At 40.4% G+C, this 19,291-nt stretch overlaps 1 protein-coding gene and 1 long non-coding RNA gene across 2 annotated transcripts in view; one reads left to right on the forward strand and one right to left on the reverse strand.

Annotated features, from left to right (window-relative positions):
* LOC148885189 (uncharacterized) overlaps positions 1-7,667 on the reverse strand; it is a 169,803-nt gene extending 162,136 nt beyond the window's left edge. Inside the window, exon 1 of the long non-coding RNA XR_016118141.1 lies at positions 7,483-7,667. This is a non-coding gene — a long non-coding RNA (uncharacterized LOC148885189). The remainder of the gene's footprint in view (positions 1-7,482) is intronic.
* myo15aa (myosin XVAa) overlaps positions 1-19,291 on the forward strand; it is a 41,322-nt gene that overhangs the window by 17,506 nt on the left and 4,525 nt on the right. The window contains exons 31-62 of the mRNA XM_089019476.1: positions 951-1,142; positions 1,234-1,349; positions 1,420-1,514; positions 2,668-2,803; positions 4,823-4,887; positions 5,423-5,548; positions 5,644-5,698; positions 6,858-7,002; positions 7,086-7,179; positions 7,790-7,892; positions 8,127-8,242; positions 8,338-8,397; positions 8,549-8,624; positions 9,823-9,938; positions 10,060-10,178; positions 10,792-10,933; positions 11,090-11,201; positions 12,587-12,661; positions 12,893-13,095; positions 13,226-13,350; positions 13,435-13,498; positions 13,592-13,664; positions 14,215-14,288; positions 14,361-14,443; positions 14,524-14,651; positions 14,963-15,057; positions 15,143-15,220; positions 15,900-15,996; positions 16,111-16,271; positions 17,239-17,372; positions 17,970-18,103; positions 18,171-18,304. Of these exons, the coding sequence (XP_088875602.1) occupies positions 951-1,142; positions 1,234-1,349; positions 1,420-1,514; positions 2,668-2,803; positions 4,823-4,887; positions 5,423-5,548; positions 5,644-5,698; positions 6,858-7,002; positions 7,086-7,179; positions 7,790-7,892; positions 8,127-8,242; positions 8,338-8,397; positions 8,549-8,624; positions 9,823-9,938; positions 10,060-10,178; positions 10,792-10,933; positions 11,090-11,201; positions 12,587-12,661; positions 12,893-13,095; positions 13,226-13,350; positions 13,435-13,498; positions 13,592-13,664; positions 14,215-14,288; positions 14,361-14,443; positions 14,524-14,651; positions 14,963-15,057; positions 15,143-15,220; positions 15,900-15,996; positions 16,111-16,271; positions 17,239-17,372; positions 17,970-18,103; positions 18,171-18,304 (3,526 nt within the window). The remainder of the gene's footprint in view (positions 1-950; positions 1,143-1,233; positions 1,350-1,419; positions 1,515-2,667; positions 2,804-4,822; positions 4,888-5,422; positions 5,549-5,643; positions 5,699-6,857; positions 7,003-7,085; positions 7,180-7,789; positions 7,893-8,126; positions 8,243-8,337; positions 8,398-8,548; positions 8,625-9,822; positions 9,939-10,059; positions 10,179-10,791; positions 10,934-11,089; positions 11,202-12,586; positions 12,662-12,892; positions 13,096-13,225; positions 13,351-13,434; positions 13,499-13,591; positions 13,665-14,214; positions 14,289-14,360; positions 14,444-14,523; positions 14,652-14,962; positions 15,058-15,142; positions 15,221-15,899; positions 15,997-16,110; positions 16,272-17,238; positions 17,373-17,969; positions 18,104-18,170; positions 18,305-19,291) is intronic.

Raw genomic sequence — 19,291 nt, forward strand, 5'->3', positions numbered from 1 at the left:
TTCACATTTCATTACAGTGATACCTTGGCTTACGAACTTAATTGGTTCCCAGACAGAGTGTGTAAGGCGAAAAGTGTGTATCCCAAAAATTAATTTCCCATAGGAAACTATTAAAATGAGAATAATGCGTTCCCAGGTCCCCATAAAAAAATATTTTCTAAACCTTAAAACTACACAAAATATAAATACATTATAATAAATGTGCTACGGTATTATAATTAAATAACTAAACTGTACTATATAATAAAGTTGTTTTATTTACCTTTGTGATGGTCGTTGATGTCTTGATGGAATGGAGTGGCCGGTTTCATCAACATGAAACACTTATGAGGAACTTAGCCTTCTTCTTTCACCATCTTGAGGAATGATCCCTTGTAGGTGCTTTCTCTGCGATAATTTTACCTTTTTCCTCATCAATTGTGTTCTGTTTGATAACATTTTGCATCAAGTGTACAGATGGCTTGTGCGGGTTATTTGTGGAGCCTGATTGATGGGATATTTTAACCTTGCAGTCTACACTCTGCCTTTGAATTATCAAAGTTGAAACGAGTCCAAATTTCACTGTTTTCCATCTATTTTGTCACCCTCTCTCTGTCTGTCTCTTTAATGTTTAAACCACCTCCCCTGACTGCTGCGTTCTTGACCAATCACATGGCTTTAACCGACGACTGGGGGCGGGGAATCGAGGGCCAAAACAAGCCGGCTGCCATTTTCTTGTTAGGAGAACGGGCTCGTTCCTTCCCGAACGACACATCACTCATTGTGGCATCTCCGTGTGTATCCTGAAAAATAGTTTGTATGCCAAGGTAAAATTTTCATAAATGTAACGTTCATAAACTGAAAAGTTCGTACGCTAAGGGGTTCGTAAACCACTGGTATCACTGTAGATGTAAAAACCCTTTGGCCTCTTTGAGGAAATACAGAATTTGCATGGTGGTTGGTCCTTGCAGGGGCGTATCGGACTGGTGGAGAGGAAGTTCTGTCCTGATGAAGGAGCACGGCCAGTGGGCGGAATTAGCGGGTCATGACTACGTGATGGACCTGATTGCAGATCTGGAGCTTCCAAATGTCTTCCCAAAACAGAAGAGCTACTTCATCATCAGTACTGACAACCCCACGAGAGTCAGGGCCAATGGCAGCCTGTCCGTTTTTTTAATCTGTTTTTTGTTTTTGTTACTATATTTGTCTGTTTTTTTTTGCAATAAAAAGCAAATCCCTTCTTTCTTCTCGTAGAACACTATTTGGAAGCGGTTTTGATTCAGATGACGAACCTCCGCCTTCCCTTCCTCCTAGCGGAGGTTGCAGACCGGCCTACAGCCTTTCGGAGTCTGACGGTTACCACAGCCACGGTGCGCACACTCTTATCTTTCTTAATTTACCGAGCGAATTGGATTGTGAGATCATCTGCTTGATGCGCAGTGGAGTCCGATGCGTTCAGTGACGGTCAAACACAGAAAGGAATGGACCGTTACCTGGATAGCTTGTTCGATCCTGTGCTGTCTGACGGCAACATGGTAGGCGCAACGTTTTGTCTAGAAATGTTTTCCTGCATTCGGCTATTTCAGTGAAAAGAGAATTGGGATAAAATAAACGAGAAATCCAATGCTTACAGTGACGAAGCGTGGATTTCATCACTAGGCCTTCAGTAGTGCTATGTCTGAATTAAAAAAGTATGTAAAAGTATGGTGTGATTTACGACAAGTCCACTAGGGGGGACCATGAGCCAGGAAATAACTGTCCGAACTTTCTTATGACGATGACAATAATTAATAATTAATAATTAATAATTAATAATTAATAATTAATAATTAATAATTAATAATTAATGATTAATGATTGATAATTAATAATAATCACCGTCAGAAAAAAAATATCCTGTGACTGGAAAGTGACCTTGAGAGTTTTGAAAGGCACTTACAAATGAAATGTGTAATAATAATAATAATAATAATAATAATAATAATTATTATTATTATTATTACTATTACTATGACTATGGCTATTACTACTACTATTATTATTACTATTAATACTATTAATAATACTATTATTATTGCTATTACTATTACTATTATTATTGTTATTATTATTATTATTATTATCATTATTATTATTTTTTATTATTATTACTATTATTATCAATATTATTATTATTATTATTATTATTATTATTATTATTATTATTATTATGGCTGAATATGACTATGACTATTACTACTATTATTACTACTATTACTATTACTAATTACTATTATTATTATTATTATTATTATTATTATTATTATTGACAGTCCACCACTGGCTACTTGCTGTACTACACTGCTGGACAATTAGTTGATAATGCACAATGCTGCACATTTCAAATGAAAACAAAAATTCTACCTAAGCATTTTTTAAATTAGTAAAGGCGAAAAGATAAACTACATTATTAATTAAAAAAGGAGACAGTATTCATGTTGCAATGTCTTTATTTAGTGGCGCGTCTCTTCCATTGTTTACGGTATTTCCATAGGCGTATTATGTTTCCCCCCACCACGCACTAGAGGAGTCAAGTGGCCTCTTTAGCAGCTGTTCTCAACTAAATCGAGTATTTTTTTTGTATACTCTTGGTGCCTCCTAACCTCGCCGTCTTCGTTTCCCTCTGCGCTGATCCCTTCTTAATCACAGGACATGGAAAAATCCGGAATTTTGGCTGCAAGAATGAAGGGAGGCGGAGGTATCGGCATCTCAGAAGGAGAAAAAGGAGAGGATGAGAGTCATAAGGTCCCCAGTCGGCCACATCCACCTGGAATACACCCTGGAGGTAAACATTACAATACAATACAGGACAATACGGGACAATACAAGACAATACAATACACAATTTACAATATACAATATACAATATACAATTTACAATATACAATATACAATATACAATACAATTTACAATATACAATATACAATTTACAATTTACAAAAATACAATACAATACAATACAATACAATACAATACATCCCAATTTATATCAGAAAATTGGGGAAATTCTGATTCAAAATGGCTCATAATAGTTGATTCCAATATTATTCAAAGTCTAGTTTTCTGGTGATCTATAATCGAGCCTGTCAAAGTTTGAACTCCACGCATGCTCAAGTTTAGCGAGCGTAACAGGCGGCGTTCCTCCTCATGGTTAATTCATCGATAAGCATTCAGTGTAAGCACCCCGACTTCTTCGCTCTCTTTCCTATTCAAGCCCATCGCTCCGTTATTCGCTTGCCGCTCTTTCGATCACTCTGTGAATGTGTATTTATAATAATAATAATAATACATTTCATTTATAAGCGCTTGCCATAAATGATGTCACCAATCCCAATCATATCCATTTTCAACATTTTCCCAACTCTTGCGTATTCCTTGCCTGCTTTCTCAAGCCGTGCCGGTGCTCCCGGTAGCAGGAGGTATGATGCCACCTATCCCTACCTTGCCCACCTCCTCTCACCACCAACCCCGCGGGCAGCAGCCACCACAATACCACCAATACAACCGACCCCAGCGCCCTTCCCATCGAAGCACTTCGCACCCCAGTCAGAATTCCTCTCAAGCTCCATCTGAAGCCCCTTCAACGCCCCCTTCTCCGCAACCTGGCGCTACTATCGATGTAGCGTCACATGGCGCCGGTGTGCCGTCACATGGCGCCGTTGTGGGAGGTTTGGGGTGTCCCCCGCTTGCCCCCATGCCTGTAAATCCAGGCGTGCCCGTTTTGAAAGGTGCGTCAGGTACAATCATGGAATGCTTTTCGCATGTGTGGCCTGAGGGCGTGATGAAGTAAGTTGTGTCGAACAGTAATGGTGTGATGTCAAATACATTTTTTCTTTTTTTGGGGTGCGCAAAGACGCTTAGAGTGATTTTTTTTTTTTTTTTTTTTGCCGATGTTCAGTTTACAGTGATACCTCGGTTTACGAACCCCTTGGCTTACGAACTTTTCGGTTTACGAACGTTAAATTTATGAACATTTTACCTTGACATACAAACTATTTTTCAGGATACACACGGAGCGCCACAATGAGTGATGTGTCATTCGCGAACGAGCCTGTTCTCCTAACAACAAAATGGCAGCCGACTGTCCTCTATTCCCCGCCCCCAGTCTTCGGTTATTGGTGATTGGTCAAGAACGCAGCAGTGGGAGCGGTGGGTTAAACATTAAAGAGACAGGAAGACGACAGAGAGAGAGTGAGAAAATGGATAGAAAACAGTGAAATTTGGACTTGTTTCAACTTTGATAGTTCAAAGGCAGAGTGTAGACTGCAAGGTTAAAATATCCCCTCAATCAGGCTCCACAAATAACCCGCACAAGCCATCTGTACACTTGATTCAAAAAGCTATCAAGCCAGCTAAACAGAATACAATTGATGAGGAACAAGGTAAAATTATCGCAGAGAAAGCACCTACAAAGATGGTGAAAGAAGAAGACGTTCCTCATCAAGTGTTTAATGCTGATAAAATCGACCACTCCATTCCATTAAGCCATCGACCATCACAAATGTAAATAAAATGACTTTATTATACTGTACAGTTTATTTCTTTAATTATAATACCATAGCACATTTATTAGACATAAAATAAGGTATATTTCGTGTAGTTTTAAGGCTTAGAAAATTAGAAAGTAGAAAATTATGTTTTATGGGGAACGTATTACTTTCATTTTAATGGTTTCCTATGGGAAATACATTTTTGGTATACACACTTTTCACCTTACACATTCTGTCTGGGAAATTCGTAAGCCAAGGTAGCACTGTATTTCCTTGTACGGAACCTGAAGTATTTTCGGTGATTGCCTTTCAGGAATGGAGCAGGCAGCACTGACTCAGGAGCAGCAGGCCATTATCAACCAGCAAGCCATTATTCTGGTACAGTAACTATTTACTGTACAATATAATTTTTATTAATATATCTCATTTATGATCCAATTGGTTTTTTTTTAACTGCGTAAAGCAATTTGTGAGTCTTCTTGTGTGACTCAGCGGCATGCCAGCAACCGAAAAGCTAAATAATAAATCAACATACTGTAATGAAGTACTCTCATACTATAGGTTTCACTTTCTTTTAATTATATATAAAATATTATTTTGAATGAATTAGGTGAATCTACCTCAATTATCTGAAGTTCGGTTTCCATATCAACGTCGTATAGTGGTGGCCCGTGCATGTCCCTCCTAGGCCTTCAGTAGTGCTATGCCTGAATCAATCCACAGCTGCGAGCGTGGTGTGATTTACTACACGTCCACAAGAGGGTGCTGTTGGCCGGAAAATAAGTTGTGATTTGAAGAAACTTAAGCAATACTGTCATGAAACTGTTTGAATTTTTAATATAAACGTGATTTCATGATCACGTGTTTACCCGGCTCATATTTTGACATCTGTAATTGTCACTGTGTTCTTCAGGCCCAGCAAATGACCATGCAGGCTATTGCAATCCAGCAACAGATGATATCCACTTTGCCTGCCTCTCACTCGCCACCACTACATTATTACCCGCACTCACCGCAACATTCTCGCACACCCAGTCCAGTAAGCAGACACTCAACCGAACGGCCTGCTAATATATGAACGTTGCTATTGTGCAAACGTGCTTTTTTGCACGACTACATTCTTGATCTCTGCAGACAAAAGAAGATCCAGATGGTTCACCATCAAGGGCCAGCTCTCAACGCAAAAAAAGTTAGTGTATCATTGTATGCATTGTATATCATTGTTTCATTTTTAACTCATTCACAAATTTATTTGGGAATTGAAAATATGACGTAGAATTTCTATTTTTTTTTAATGATTTTAATAATAATAATAATAATAATAATAATACATTTCATTTATAAGCACCTTTCAAAACTCTCAATGTCACTTTACAGTCACAGGATAAGTTTTTCTGTATGTGAGCAGCGGCAGCCACATGCGCCAGTGTTCACTCAACCCGGAAGTAACTCAAATAGATAGAAATCGATAGCTAATAGCTAGCTAAATAGCTAGCTAGTTGTGTTAAGTTCATTGTCACCTTATTATCTGTTACAAATCAGCTAGATATGTACAGCGTTAATAGCTAGCTAGCTAGCCAGCTATATAGCAAATAGCTAGCTCGCCAGTTGGATAAGTTACGATTCCACCAAAAAGATACACTTTAAGGCTGTATGTGCTGCGTGACGTCAAGAATAATCACTGTTATTGTGGTTTACATCCAAAAATATGACCTTTTGGATAGGATTTTAGGAATGCCAGCGTTCACTTAACCCGAAAGTAACTCAAATAGATAGAAATTTAGCTAGCTAGCTAAAAGATAACCAATAGCTAGATAGGTAATAGATAGCAAATAGCTAGCTAGCTAGATAGCTAATAGACCACCCGAAAGTAACTAAAATAGAATAGTAAGACAAAGAGATAGAAAGCTAGCTAGCAAGCCAATAGATAGCTAATAGCTAGATAGCTAGCCAGCCAGCCAGATAGCTATTGTACGGTATTACAGAAAAGACAAAGAGAATAGACTTAGCACAATATTTCTTTATAATGTCTACATAAACAAAAGTGAAAAGAACACAAAAACCTAAACAACAAATAATATATAATAAATAATAATAAACTCAATAAAGCGCTAGCCATGGCCTTTGACAATGTTTTTTTTTTCTTCCACAAGGGGGCAGCATTTCCCTTTTTTCCATGTTAGCGCTTTGTTACAGCTTCCGCTGTTGTTAAAGCGCTATACAAAACAATATGTATGTATTGCATTGTATTTTGGACAGCCGCCCTCATTTCAAGCTCATATAACTCGTGACCCATATAACTTAGGAATTAACTTATTTCCAGGTAACTTATTTCCATTAATTTCCAGGTCCAACACACAGCCCGCCTCCGGACGATGTAGTTCGCGCCAGTGTGAGTAACGCAGAGCGCACGGAGCCGAGCCATGACATCAAAGATATCATCAAACAGCACAAGCCTGCCAGCGTGACTCCCACCAGACTTTCCGTCAAACGGTAACACATAAAAAAACGCATCAAGCGCGCCTGATTGTTATCGATCCAAAGGATCCTGATGACATCCGGTTAAATGCTCTCAGAAAAGATAACGGAAAGGTGTTCATGAAGAAGCCAGACCCTCATGATGAAGCCATGGAGATCCTGAAAGACCAAATGGCCAGTCCACCTCAAACAGTACGTTAGGCACGCGTACACAACCATATACAGTGATACCTTTGCTTACGAACTTAATTGGTTCCCAGACAGAGTGTGTAAGGTGAAAAGTGTGTATCCCAAAAAATAATTTCCCATTGGAAACCATTCAAATGAGAATAATCCATTCCCAGGTCCCCATAAAACGTAATTTTCTACTTTCTAAGACTTAAAACTACACAACTGTACTGTATAATAAAGTCGTTTTATTTACCTTTGTGATGGTCGTTGATGGCTTGATGGAATGGAGTGCATCAGCATTAAACACTTGATCAGGAACGTAACCTTCTTCTTTCACCATCTTGAGGAATGATCCCTTGTAGGTGCTTTCTCTGTGATAATTTTATCTAGTTCATCATCAATTGTGTTCTGTTTAGCTGGGTTAATAGCTTTTTGCATCAAGTGTACAGATAGCTTGTGCGGGTTGTTTGTGGAGCCTGATTGATGGGATATTTTAACCTTGCAGTCTACACTCTGCTTTCGAACTATCAAAATTGAAACTCTCACTGTCGTCTGCCTGTTTCGTAAACCGAGATATCACTGTACAGAGTGACGTCAATTCAGGCTGAGCTTATTTTTTTTTCCTTATCAGTCTAAAATGAAGTCTTTGCATCATAAAGAAGAGGGAAGAGATCCCAAAATAACCATCCACAATGAACCAGCACAGTCCAACGTAGACCACGATCCTCTTGCAGGTGAGTTTTGCCAGTGTCTGAAACTCGGAATAATTTAAACACTTGATGAGGAACGTAACCTTCTTCTTTCACCATCTTGAGGAATGATCCCTTGTAGGTGCTTTCTCTGTGATAATTTTATCTAGTTCCTCATCAATTGTGTTCTGTTTAGCTTTAGCTAGCTTGAAATTTGAATTTCTGTCAACACTAAATGACTTGCGTCGAAATTTATGACCGATTTCGACGCGTGTCCAGTCTGCAGGGAGTTGCCAGTTGAAAATGAGATCATCCAAACGCAACTCCACAGCAGGACCAGCGATGAATATTATACCTACACCAACGTCCCCTGGAAACTTTACCTGAGGAAGGAGGTGCTTTTGAAATGGCTACCGCTATTGATCCAACCCCAAAAAACAGAGATTTAATGAATTTATTACATTTGTTGTTGTGAATGTTGTTCTTTCAGGTGTTTTACCCGAAAGAGAACCTCAACGATCCGCTAATGTTGGACCTCATCTTCAGACAGGTTGATTGAAGTCTTCATTTCGAGACATTTACTCATCTTTTTTTTTTTTTTTTTGTTGGACACAGATTGAGCGAGTTATTGTCTTTTTTCCCCCCCCAAATAGGAAACTCATAATTAATTTCATGGATTGTTTTTGCTCATTTTTCTCCAGGTAGTACATGACACATTCTCGGAGGCCTGCATTCGAATCACTCAAGAAGAAAGACAAAAGATGAAAGATCTCTTTGGTAAGGATTGGATTAGCCTTTATTAATGGACAAGAAGCCAACATTTAGTGCAAGAACTCATTTTTGACTTTTTTTTTTAATCATAATAATCAACTCACCTAAAATCAAAATTTTATTGAGATACTATGTTTATCCTCGCAAATGATTCCTATTAGCTGTCTATTCGCTAGGTACTAGATATCTATTCGCTAGGTACTAGCTATCTATTCGCTAGGTATTAGCTATCTATTCGCTAGGTATGAGCTATCTATTCACTGTATTAGCTATTTATTCGCTAGCTATTAGCTATCTATTTGCTAACTATTAGCTATCTATTCGCTAGCTATTAGCTATCTATTTGCTAGCTATTAGCTATCTATTCTAGCTAGCTAGCTTGCTATCTATTTGAGTTACTTCCTGGTTGAGTGAACCGCTGGCGTGTGTGGCTGCCGCTGCTCACCCACAGAAAAAAAACGTATCCTGTGACTGCAAAGTGACCTTGAGAGTTTTGAAAGGCACTTATAAATGAAATGTATTATTATTATTATTATTATCTCGCCGTGGAGAAATTTACATCTCACAGCAGCAAAGTGATGAAAGTAAGAGGAAAGGAAAGGAAAAAGTACAAAAACAAAATACAGGAGTAGCTGTAAAGGCAGCCACTCTCATGGCGCCATCTTGAAGTCAAAACAACAACAAAAAACAAAATAATAATTCAATCTTAAGCACTTTCTGCACCCTCTTTGTCATATGAAGCAGTTCTAGATGAGCGAGTAAAGGATCAAAAGGTCCTTTTCACCAATGGATCAGGGACGTCATGGTGAAATGTGCACATCTGCTACAAGCTAAATGTTGAAAGCAAACACAAAGCTGTAGCATCCATTGACGAAAACAGACTGTCTCACATCTCCTGTCTTGCGTACTGTAAATCCGCTTCAATTCCAAGCTGCAACCATTCCACATACGCATTGGCGCTCTGCACCAATCTGACTTTTCCGTTGAACAAAGTGGGGCTGTGACAATGCTGCGCAAAACAATCACAATGGCCCCAGAGCTGTTCAAGAATGACAGTCAAATGGCACTAACATTCCACCCAAATCAAAAACAGTGCTGGCATATTCGTGCCAGCACAGTCTCCTCCTTGATGATGAATGTTGTGGCCAAAAATGCTGAAAAACAATGTTGGATTTTGGATTTACGATGACCTTATTTCGTGCAGTGGAAAACCAGGTGGATCAGTCTCCGGGTACTCACCATGAGAATGTGAAGAAAAAAGTGGTGACCATGGCGAGAGACTCGTGGGAGATCTACTTCTCTCGTCTTTTCCCGGCTTCTGTGAGCTCTTGACCTTTTTTTCCATTCACGAAGTCCCAACCGTTCGGTCTTAAAATGTGGAATTTCAAATTCGGAGTTAATTTATGATGCATTGATCTGTTGACGTCGTCGTACGTTGCAGGGCAGCGTGGGCACCGGAGTGCAGGTGTTGTCTGTGTCACATCAAGGCATCAAGTTGCTCAAGTTGGTGAAGAGCAGCTCCAGCGCTCCAGACTACTTCAGGGTGCTGAGGCCTTACAGGTGCATCTTCCACAAAAAGCCAAAGAATCCATTTTTAACCCTTTCATGCCCCAATGATGAGAACCTGTAAACCTACTACTACTACTACTACTACTAATAATAATAATAATAATACATTTCATTTATAAGCGCCTTTCAAAACTCTTAAGGTCACTTTACACTAACAGGATATTTTTTTCTGTGGGTGAGCAGTGGCAGCCACACAAGCCAGCGTTCACTCAACCCGGAAGTAACTCAAATAGATAGAAAGTTTGCTGGCTAGCTAAAACATAACCAATAGCTAGCTAGCTATCTATTAGCTATATAGCTATTTAGCTGATTTGTAACATATGAGACAGAATGAACTTAATACAACTAGCTAGCTAACTATTAGCTATCTATTAGCTATATATTAGCTAGCTAACTAGCTATTTGAGTTACTTCCGGGTTCAGTGAACGCTGGCTGCCGCTGCTCACCCACAGAAAAAACTTTACCTGTGACTGTAAAGTGACCTTGTGAGTTTTGAAAGGCGCTTATAAATGAAATGTAGTATTTATTATTCTTATTATCTATTCGCTATCTATTTGCTATCTATTAGACATCCTCAATTTGTGTGTGTGACTTCCTGTGCAGCTACTCGGACATCCTGTTCGTTTCGGTACCATCGAAAAACATGTTGGAGTTCAATCTGGTCAATGAGAAGCTGATCCTGTTTTCCGCAAGGGCTCAGCAGGTCAAGAGCATGATCGACTACTTCCTCACAGAGATTAAGAAGGTCAGAGAGTTCTGGTTTGAACGAGTCTATCGGTAATGATGACTTTTTTGGGGGTTGGGCTGATCAATTACACGCGATAGGATTTGGTTCTTGAACAATGTTGAACGATCCACGAAAAGATCAATAGATTGTATGACAACGCGTTACGTTTGTCAGGATTCTGAGTATGTGGTGGCGGTGAGGAACTGCATCAATGATGACAGGACGCTGCTCAGTTTCCACAAAGGAGACATTATCAGACGACAACACATGGATGGTTTGGAGGCCGGTAAGATCCCACACTTGTATAGCCTTTCTGACAACCATGTTTATACAATCCAGAGTGTCTCGGCTTTATATCATGTCTCTCAATGTGTGTGATGTGTCTGTGTATGTTTGTATGGCTATTCTTGTGAGGACCACTATGATTTTATACCATACGTAGTGAGGACCTTTTGGTCGGTCCTCACAAGTAGTGTCTTGTATGGCTATTCTTGTGAGGACCACTATGATTTTATACCATACGCACTGAGGACATTTTGGATAAAAGTGAGGACCTTTTGGTTTGTCCTCACAAGTAGTGTTTTGTTGACTATTCTTGTGAGGACCACTATAATTTTATACCATATGTAGTGAGGACCTTTTGGTCGGTCCTCACAAGTTGTGTCTTGTATGGCTATTCTTGTGAGGACTTCTATGATTTTATGCCATACATAGTGAGGACATTTTTGACAAAAGTGAGGACCTTTTGGTTTGTCCTCACAAGTAGTGTTTTGTTGACTATTCTTGTGAGGACCACTATAATTTTATACCATATGTAGTGAGGACCTTTTGGTCGGTCCTCACAAGTTGTGTCTTGTATGGCTATTCTTGTGAGGACTTCTATGATTTTATGCCATACATAGTGAGGACATTTTTGACAAAAGTGAGGACCTTTTGGTTTGTCCTCACAAGTAGTGTTTTGTTTACTATTCTTGTGAGGACCACTATAATTTTATACCATGTGTAGTGAGGACCTTTTTGACAAAAGTGAGGACCTTTTGGTCGGTCCTCACAAGTTGTGTCTTGTATGGCTATTCTTGTGAGGACCACTATAATTTTATACCATACGTAGTGAGGACATTTTAACATAAGTGAGGACCTTTTGGTCGGGCCTCACAAGTAGTGTCTTGTATGACTATTCTTGTGAGGACCACTATGATTTTATACCATACGCACTGAGGACATTTTGGATAAAAGTGAGGACCTTTTGGTCGGTCCTCACAAGTTGTGTCTTGTATGGCTATTCTTGTGAGGACCACTATAATTTTATACCATATGTAGTGAGACATTTTAACATAAGTGAGGACCTTTTGGTCGGTCCTCACAAGTAGTGTCTTGTATGGATATTCTTGTGAGGACCACTATAATTTTATACCATACGTACTGAGGACATTTTTGACAACAGTGAGGACCTTTTGGACGGTCCTCACAAGTAGTGTCTGGGCTTTTTATCATGTCTCTCAACACGTGTGTGTGTGTGTGTGTGTGTGTATGACTATTTTTGTGAGGACCATGTATTTTTATACTATATGTAGTGAGGACATTTTTGACAAAAGTGAGGACCTTTTGGTCGGTCCTAACAAGTGGTGTCTGGGCTTTTCATCATGTCTCTCAACATGTGTGTGTATTTAGGCAAAAGTTACGGCTGCGTTGTGAAAAAAAAGGTGATACTGCTAGAAGAACTCAAGAGCGACACCCGTGACTTTGGTGAGTTGCAAAGGGTTTCATCTTTTAATGACTGGATTGCCGTAACGTGGTTCGTTCACAGCGATAAAATCGTGCTTACGCGCATCGCGAGAATCAGAAGATAACGCCACTTGTCACTAATGACATGCTTTTGGCTTCAGGAAGAGGCTAGTGGCAAACATGTCCAGACCTTGGCTTCCTACCATTGACACTCTGATATGCTGTATGACGACTTTGCAAATGTGTGCACAGGCTGGCGTTTCGGTGCCGTGTGTGGGATGTCGGGTGCGTTCGCCAGCGAACATGTTCGACCGGTGGCTGCTCCGGACTTTCTGCTCCTCCCAACAGAGAGGACGGAACCTCGTGACAGACAAGGTCGTGTCGCTGCCTCGGCTACTGTTGCCGTCGCTCTGGGCTCGGCCGTCGCGGCCCAAGAACTTGACCGCACGACGGAAGTATGGATGTGTTGAATCCTACAATCCAGACGTATCGTAGGCTATGATTCGCGGGTTGTGCACTGTTTTTGATTCCGGGGTTGTGTTTATTTGAGTTCAAGAGTAACACGGCCCGATTTTATGGCGTCAGGTGGTGAAGGACACTTATGGGGAGAATCCAGATGAGTCAGTTGATGATATGTTGCAGTCTGGTAGCCAGTACCTCATGACTGAGTTTGCCAAAAGGTACTTCAGGGAAGCACAAAGAAACAGGAAGTACGACACACACGTCAGGATTTTTACCATCCAACTCAAGACACGCGGTTGAGTTTATATTTTTTTTGTTTGTCGTCCCCGCAGTGATACAAAAACCAAAAAGGGCAGAGCGGGAAGGGATCCGGCTGACATGATGACATTTTCCAAGGTCTGCTTCTTTTGATCCAACCCCTTCATTTAACGTTGCTTTAGGTGCAATTTTACATTTGTTTCCTACTTCTGTTTTCTTTTCTCATTCCAGTCTCCACTCCAGGAGTCTCTGATCGACTTCTCAGACGGTGCCATGAACAAAGTGGCTGCCGATATTTCCTCAGGTAAGAGAAGACTTCCGTCAGCTAGTGTCAGAGATGTTCGATCGGACACTGTGGACAAAGACTCAAACTCAGAAAGATTGCCTTCTTACTGCCGGCAGGAGACGCAGCCATTCATGACAGATGTCTGAATTCTGCAGCCCTCTGCCAAGCTATTTATTGAGAGTGTATGCAAATTAAAGTGATACATTAGTAAAACATAGTTTTCTTGATTAGAATACCACACCTCTTGAGTTCCGAGCACAAACAGCTGCAAGCAATGAAACATTGTCTTTTCCATGAACTGATCAATTTGTAACCTGGCTAATGAGCTCTTCCTGTGAAGGAGTTTCAAGTCGTAAATTCTGTCCAAGGCCAGGTATCCTAGATGAAGATGACAGTATAACAAGCTGCGTCTGTTGACCTCAGATTGACCCCAGGTTGTCTGTGTTTCAATTGGGTATTCGAGTCGCACTAAGCATATAACAGCATGAAACGTTTACATAGGATAACTTCTTATTCCCCATCAGCTAGTTTAAGCAATCACCTTTGAATCTAATCTCGTATCTAACAGCTGTCATGAAGTTCATGGGAGATCTGCCATTGAAAGGTCAAACCGAACAGGATCTTGTCAAACTCATCCTGAAGGTACGTTAATCAATGCAAACGTTTGATATCACGTATCCGCTATCACTGTTCAGACACTTGTGGTTGTTTCAGTTAAGTGGCGATCACGGCCTGATGAAAGATGAAGCCTATTGCCAGGTGATGAAGCAAGTCACTGCCAACAACAGTTCCAAACCGTAAGAACCACGACACACGCGCACAGGAACCGCCAGGATCTTTTTTTTGGACAAATGTCTGTTTGCGTTTGACGATGTAGAGACAGTTGCCAGAAAGGATGGAGGCTCTTGTATATTCTGACTGCTTTCCATCGCTGTTCACACGTCATGAAGCCATTTCTCTTCAGCTTTCTACACGCCGGCGTCGCCATTGGACTGCAGTATCAAGGTACAGTGATACCTTGGTTTACGAAGCAATTGGCTTTCGAACCTTTCGGTTTACGAATGTTAAGTTTATGAAAATGTTACCTTGGCATACAAACTATTTTTCGGGATACACACTGAGCACCACAATGAGTGATGTGTCGTTCTCATTTTAATGGTTTCCTATGGGAAATTATTTTTTGGGATACACACTTTTCGCCTTACACACTCTGTCTGGGAACCAATTGAATTCGTAATCCAAGGTATCACTGTACAACACTGTACTGTTTCATCTATTTAGCTATCCTATACATTTGCTTGTTATTCTCAAAACAGGTATTGCAAAGGTATGTGAGCAGAATCTGAGGAAAACGTTTCAGTACGGAGGACGCGTACAGTATCCCAACGAAATGGAACTCAAAGCGATGATGGTTCGTATCGAGAGTATCCCCGGTACTCGGATACATTACTAAAAGTGGTCATTTAGTGTGGCTTTGATGCGTTGTGTATGTACAGGCCGGTCGGAGCTCCAAAAGACAGCTGTTTCTACTACCGGGTGGGATTGAAAGGCACTTGAAAATCAAGACCTGTTCTGTAAGTTCAATGGCAATTTCATATCTTGGACTGGATTTGCCCTTATTAGTCTGGAAGTGGAGAAATTTACATTTCACTGCAGCAAAGTGATGAAAGTAAGAGGAAAGGAAAGGAAGAAGTAGAAAAACAAGTCATAAAACAAATAAAACAAATCACAAATAATGTGACACAACAAAAGACACGGACAGTCATTCAATCTTAAGGCACCCTCGTTGTTGTATGAAGCAGTTCTAGATGAAAGAGAGGATCAAAGCGTCCTTTTTTTCACCAGTGGATCAGGGACGTCATGGTAAATTGTGCACGTCTGCTCCAAGCTAAATGTTGAAAGAAAACACGAAACTGTAGAGATACAAAGAGGTCCAAAGATCTCCTATACCACGTAAATCCGCTTCAATTCCAAGCCGCGACAGTTCCATATATGCATCGACGCTCAGTGCTGACGCTCCTTTCTTCTCCTCAAGCCATGCATCTGCAAAGCCACAAAAAAAGCACAATAGACCCAGAGCTATCCAGCGATGACCGTCAAATGACACCGACATTCCTCCCAAATCAAAAACTGTGCTGGTATAGTCGTGCAGCCAAAAAGGCGCAACCGCTCAGCACAGTCTCTTGGACATCTTAGACACGGTTGCGGGTTTGACGCCAATGTGGCGTCTTAATTTTTTTTCATTTTTGACAGGTGGCTTTGGATGCCATTGAAGAGCTTTGTTATGAAATGGACCTCCACAGAGTGGAAGCTTTGGATGAATACGCCATCTTTTTGGTTACGCACAGAGGTAATCATCATTGGGATCTTGGGACGCCATATCTACCTGCAATACACTTACAGTACACCATTTTTTTATGTAAAAATGGAATATTCACATGCTAAAGTGCTTTTTTTTTGCTAGGTCAGAATGTTCGGCCCCTGACCAAGAGGGAATACATCTTGGATGTTGTGACAGAAGCCGAACCGGTGGATGCCAACTACAGTCTTTGGTTCCGTAGAGTCATCTGGAGTCTTGCATTGAAACTTGATAATGAACTCTATGTTACCGTCCATTATAACCAGGTACAGTGATACCTCGGTTTATGAACTTTTCGGTTTACAAACGTTAAATGTATGAAAATTTTACCTCGGCATACAAACTATTTTTCGGGATACACACGGATCTGCCACAATGAGTGATGCGTCGTTCGCGAACGAGCCCGTTCTCCTCACAAGAAAATGGCAGCCGACTTGTTTTGGTCCTCTATTCCCCGCCCCCAGTCGTCGGTTAAAGCCACGTGATTGGTCAAGAACGCAGCAGTGAGGGGGGGTGAGGGTTACATTAAACATTAAAAAGACAGGCAGACGACAGAGAGAGAGAGAGTGATAAAGTGGATAGTTTGATAGTTAAAAGAAAGAGTGTAGACTGCAAGGTTAAAATCCCCATAAATCAAGCTGCATAAATAACCCGCACAAGCCATCTGTACACTTGATGCAAAAAGCTATCAACCCTGCTAAACAGAACACAAATTGATGAGGAACAAGGTAAAATTATCGCAGAGAAAGCACCTACAAGGGATGATTCCTCAAGATGGTGAAAGAAGGAGGCTACGTTCCTCATCAAGTGTTTAATGCTGAGGAAACCGGCCACTCCATTCCATCAAGCCATCAATGACCATCACAAAGGTCAATAAAACGACTTTATTATACGGTACAGTTTATTTCTTTAATTATAATACCATAGCACATTTATTATACCTAAATTAATGTATATTTTGTGTAGTTTTAAGGCTTACTTAGTTGAAAATTATGTTTTGTGGGGACCTGGGAACGGATTATTCTCATTTTAATGTTTTCCAATGGGAAATTAATTTTTGGGATACACACTTTTCGCCTTACACACTCTGCCTGGGAACCAATTAAGTTCGTAAGCCAAGGTATAACTGTCGATAGAAAATGTCTTATTGTTGAATTATTTTTTTTTACTGCTTCTTTTGAGATATTGATTGTCATACATCGATAATAAAATATCCTTTTGTGTCTGTATCAGGTGTTGCCAGATTACCTGAAGGCTTTGCTGAGTGTGGTCCCTCTGAGTAAGGCAAGTGAACAACATCTGCAACAGCTTGCTAGACTGGCTACTCTCCAGCACCGTGCCAAAGATTCTGCCAATCTGCCTGCTATGTAAATACACACTGACATCTACACTCTATTAGCTAGCTAGCTAGCTATTAGTTATCTATTAGCTAGCTAGGTAACTTGATCTATTTGAGTTATTCCCGGTTCAACGAGGTCACCATTGCTGGCTATCTATTTGCTATTTAATAGCTGCCTAACTAGCTAGCTAGCTCGCTATCTATTAGTTAGCTAGCTAACTCGATCTATTTGAGTTATTCGCGGTTGAGTGAATGCTGGCGCATGTGGCATCAGAAAAATTGCTGATCGCTGATAAATGAAATTTATTATTATATAGTATATAAGCGCCTTTCAAAACTCTCAAGGACACTCTAGAGTCACAAGCTATTTTTTTCTGTGGGTGAGCAGCGGCAGCCACACGCGTATTACCTGGCTAATGAGCTCTTCCTGTGCAGGAGTTTACCAAGTCCTAAATTCCGCCCAAGGCTATATTACTTACCCGATGATGACAGTTCACCTCAGATTGACACCAGACATGCTGTGCTTCCATTGTGGACCTTGTGTTCAGCCAACTAAGCATACATACACATAGAGTCATTGCAGTTACTGCATCACAATGTGACCTGTTTCCTTGCGTGTCTTCAGACATGAGTTGCAGGAGTGCGTCCCGCCACAGTTCTTCAGCAAACAGAATCCACATCAGTGGCTCAATATGGCAACTCAACATATGCAACAGGTCCAACCTCTCAACCCCAACCAGGCCCGTGCACAATTCCTTGGTAAGACGGAACGTCACGGTCGTTTCTGAGTAGATTTGGAATGAGCCTTCATGTGCATTTTCTTCAGGTCTGGTTAGTCCATTCCCCATGTTTGGATCTTCCTTCTTCTACATCCAGAGTTCTAGCTCCGCCTCCATCAAGGCTCCGTGCATACTGGCGGTGAATTTAAATGGACTCCATTTTCTTAACAAAGACACTCATGTATGACCTACACACACACACACACACACACACACACACACTTAAATAGTACGCAGTAGTTAAATTTGTTTTCTTCACTTGTATTTCTTAAAGAGTACAATTTGATGTAAATGAGTCATCCAATTTCTGTACTATAGTTTTTGGGGCTACAACACTTCATTTTTCTAACATATTATTTGGTTTAGCTCTGTACCCAAGCGTACATCCTATAGGAAATCAGATGTTAACATAAAGCCGCAAAAAGCTAGCTATCTATTAGCTAGCTAGCTAGCTAGCTGGATAGCAATTTGAGTCAGGAAACATATTAGCTAACTAGCCATCTACTAGCTGTCTCGATATCTATTAGCTAGCTAGCTAGCTTTCCATCTATTTGAGTTATGTCGTCCCTGATCCACTGGTGAAAAGGACGTGTTTATTCTCTACTCTTTTAACTACAACTGCTTCATAAAACAAAGAGATTGAATGACTGGGTCTTAGCTATTAGCAATCTATGAGGTAGCTAGTTAGCTTTCTATCTATATTGAGTTATTGCGGGTTGAGTGAAGGTTGGCGCGTATGGCTGCCGCTGCTCACCCACAGAAAAAATATCCTGTGACTGTAAAGTGACCATGAGAGTTTTGAAAGGCGCTTATGAATAAAATGAATTATTATTATTATTATTCCGGGTTGAGTGAGCTAGCTAGTTATCTATTTGCTATCTATTAGCACCTAGATAGCTATTGGTTATCTTTTAGCTAGCTAGCTAACTTTCTATGTAGTTGAGTTACATCCGGGTTGAGTGAACACTGGCGCGTACCGCTGCTCACCCGCAGAAAAACTGATCCTGTGACCGTAAAGTGACCTTGAGAGTTTTAAAAGGCACTTATAAATTGAATATATTATTATTATTATTATTTTAAAAAACATGAATTGTAACTGTCCATTACGGCTAGTGCTGTAACTTTACTGTCACGTATCGTTGCCTTTTTAATCCGAATGACATCGCTG

Source organism: Hippocampus bargibanti, linkage group LG17, assembly GCF_051943395.1.
Source record: "Hippocampus bargibanti isolate YZ-2025 linkage group LG17, ASM5194339v1, whole genome shotgun sequence".
NCBI lineage: Eukaryota > Metazoa > Chordata > Actinopteri > Syngnathiformes > Syngnathidae > Hippocampus > Hippocampus bargibanti.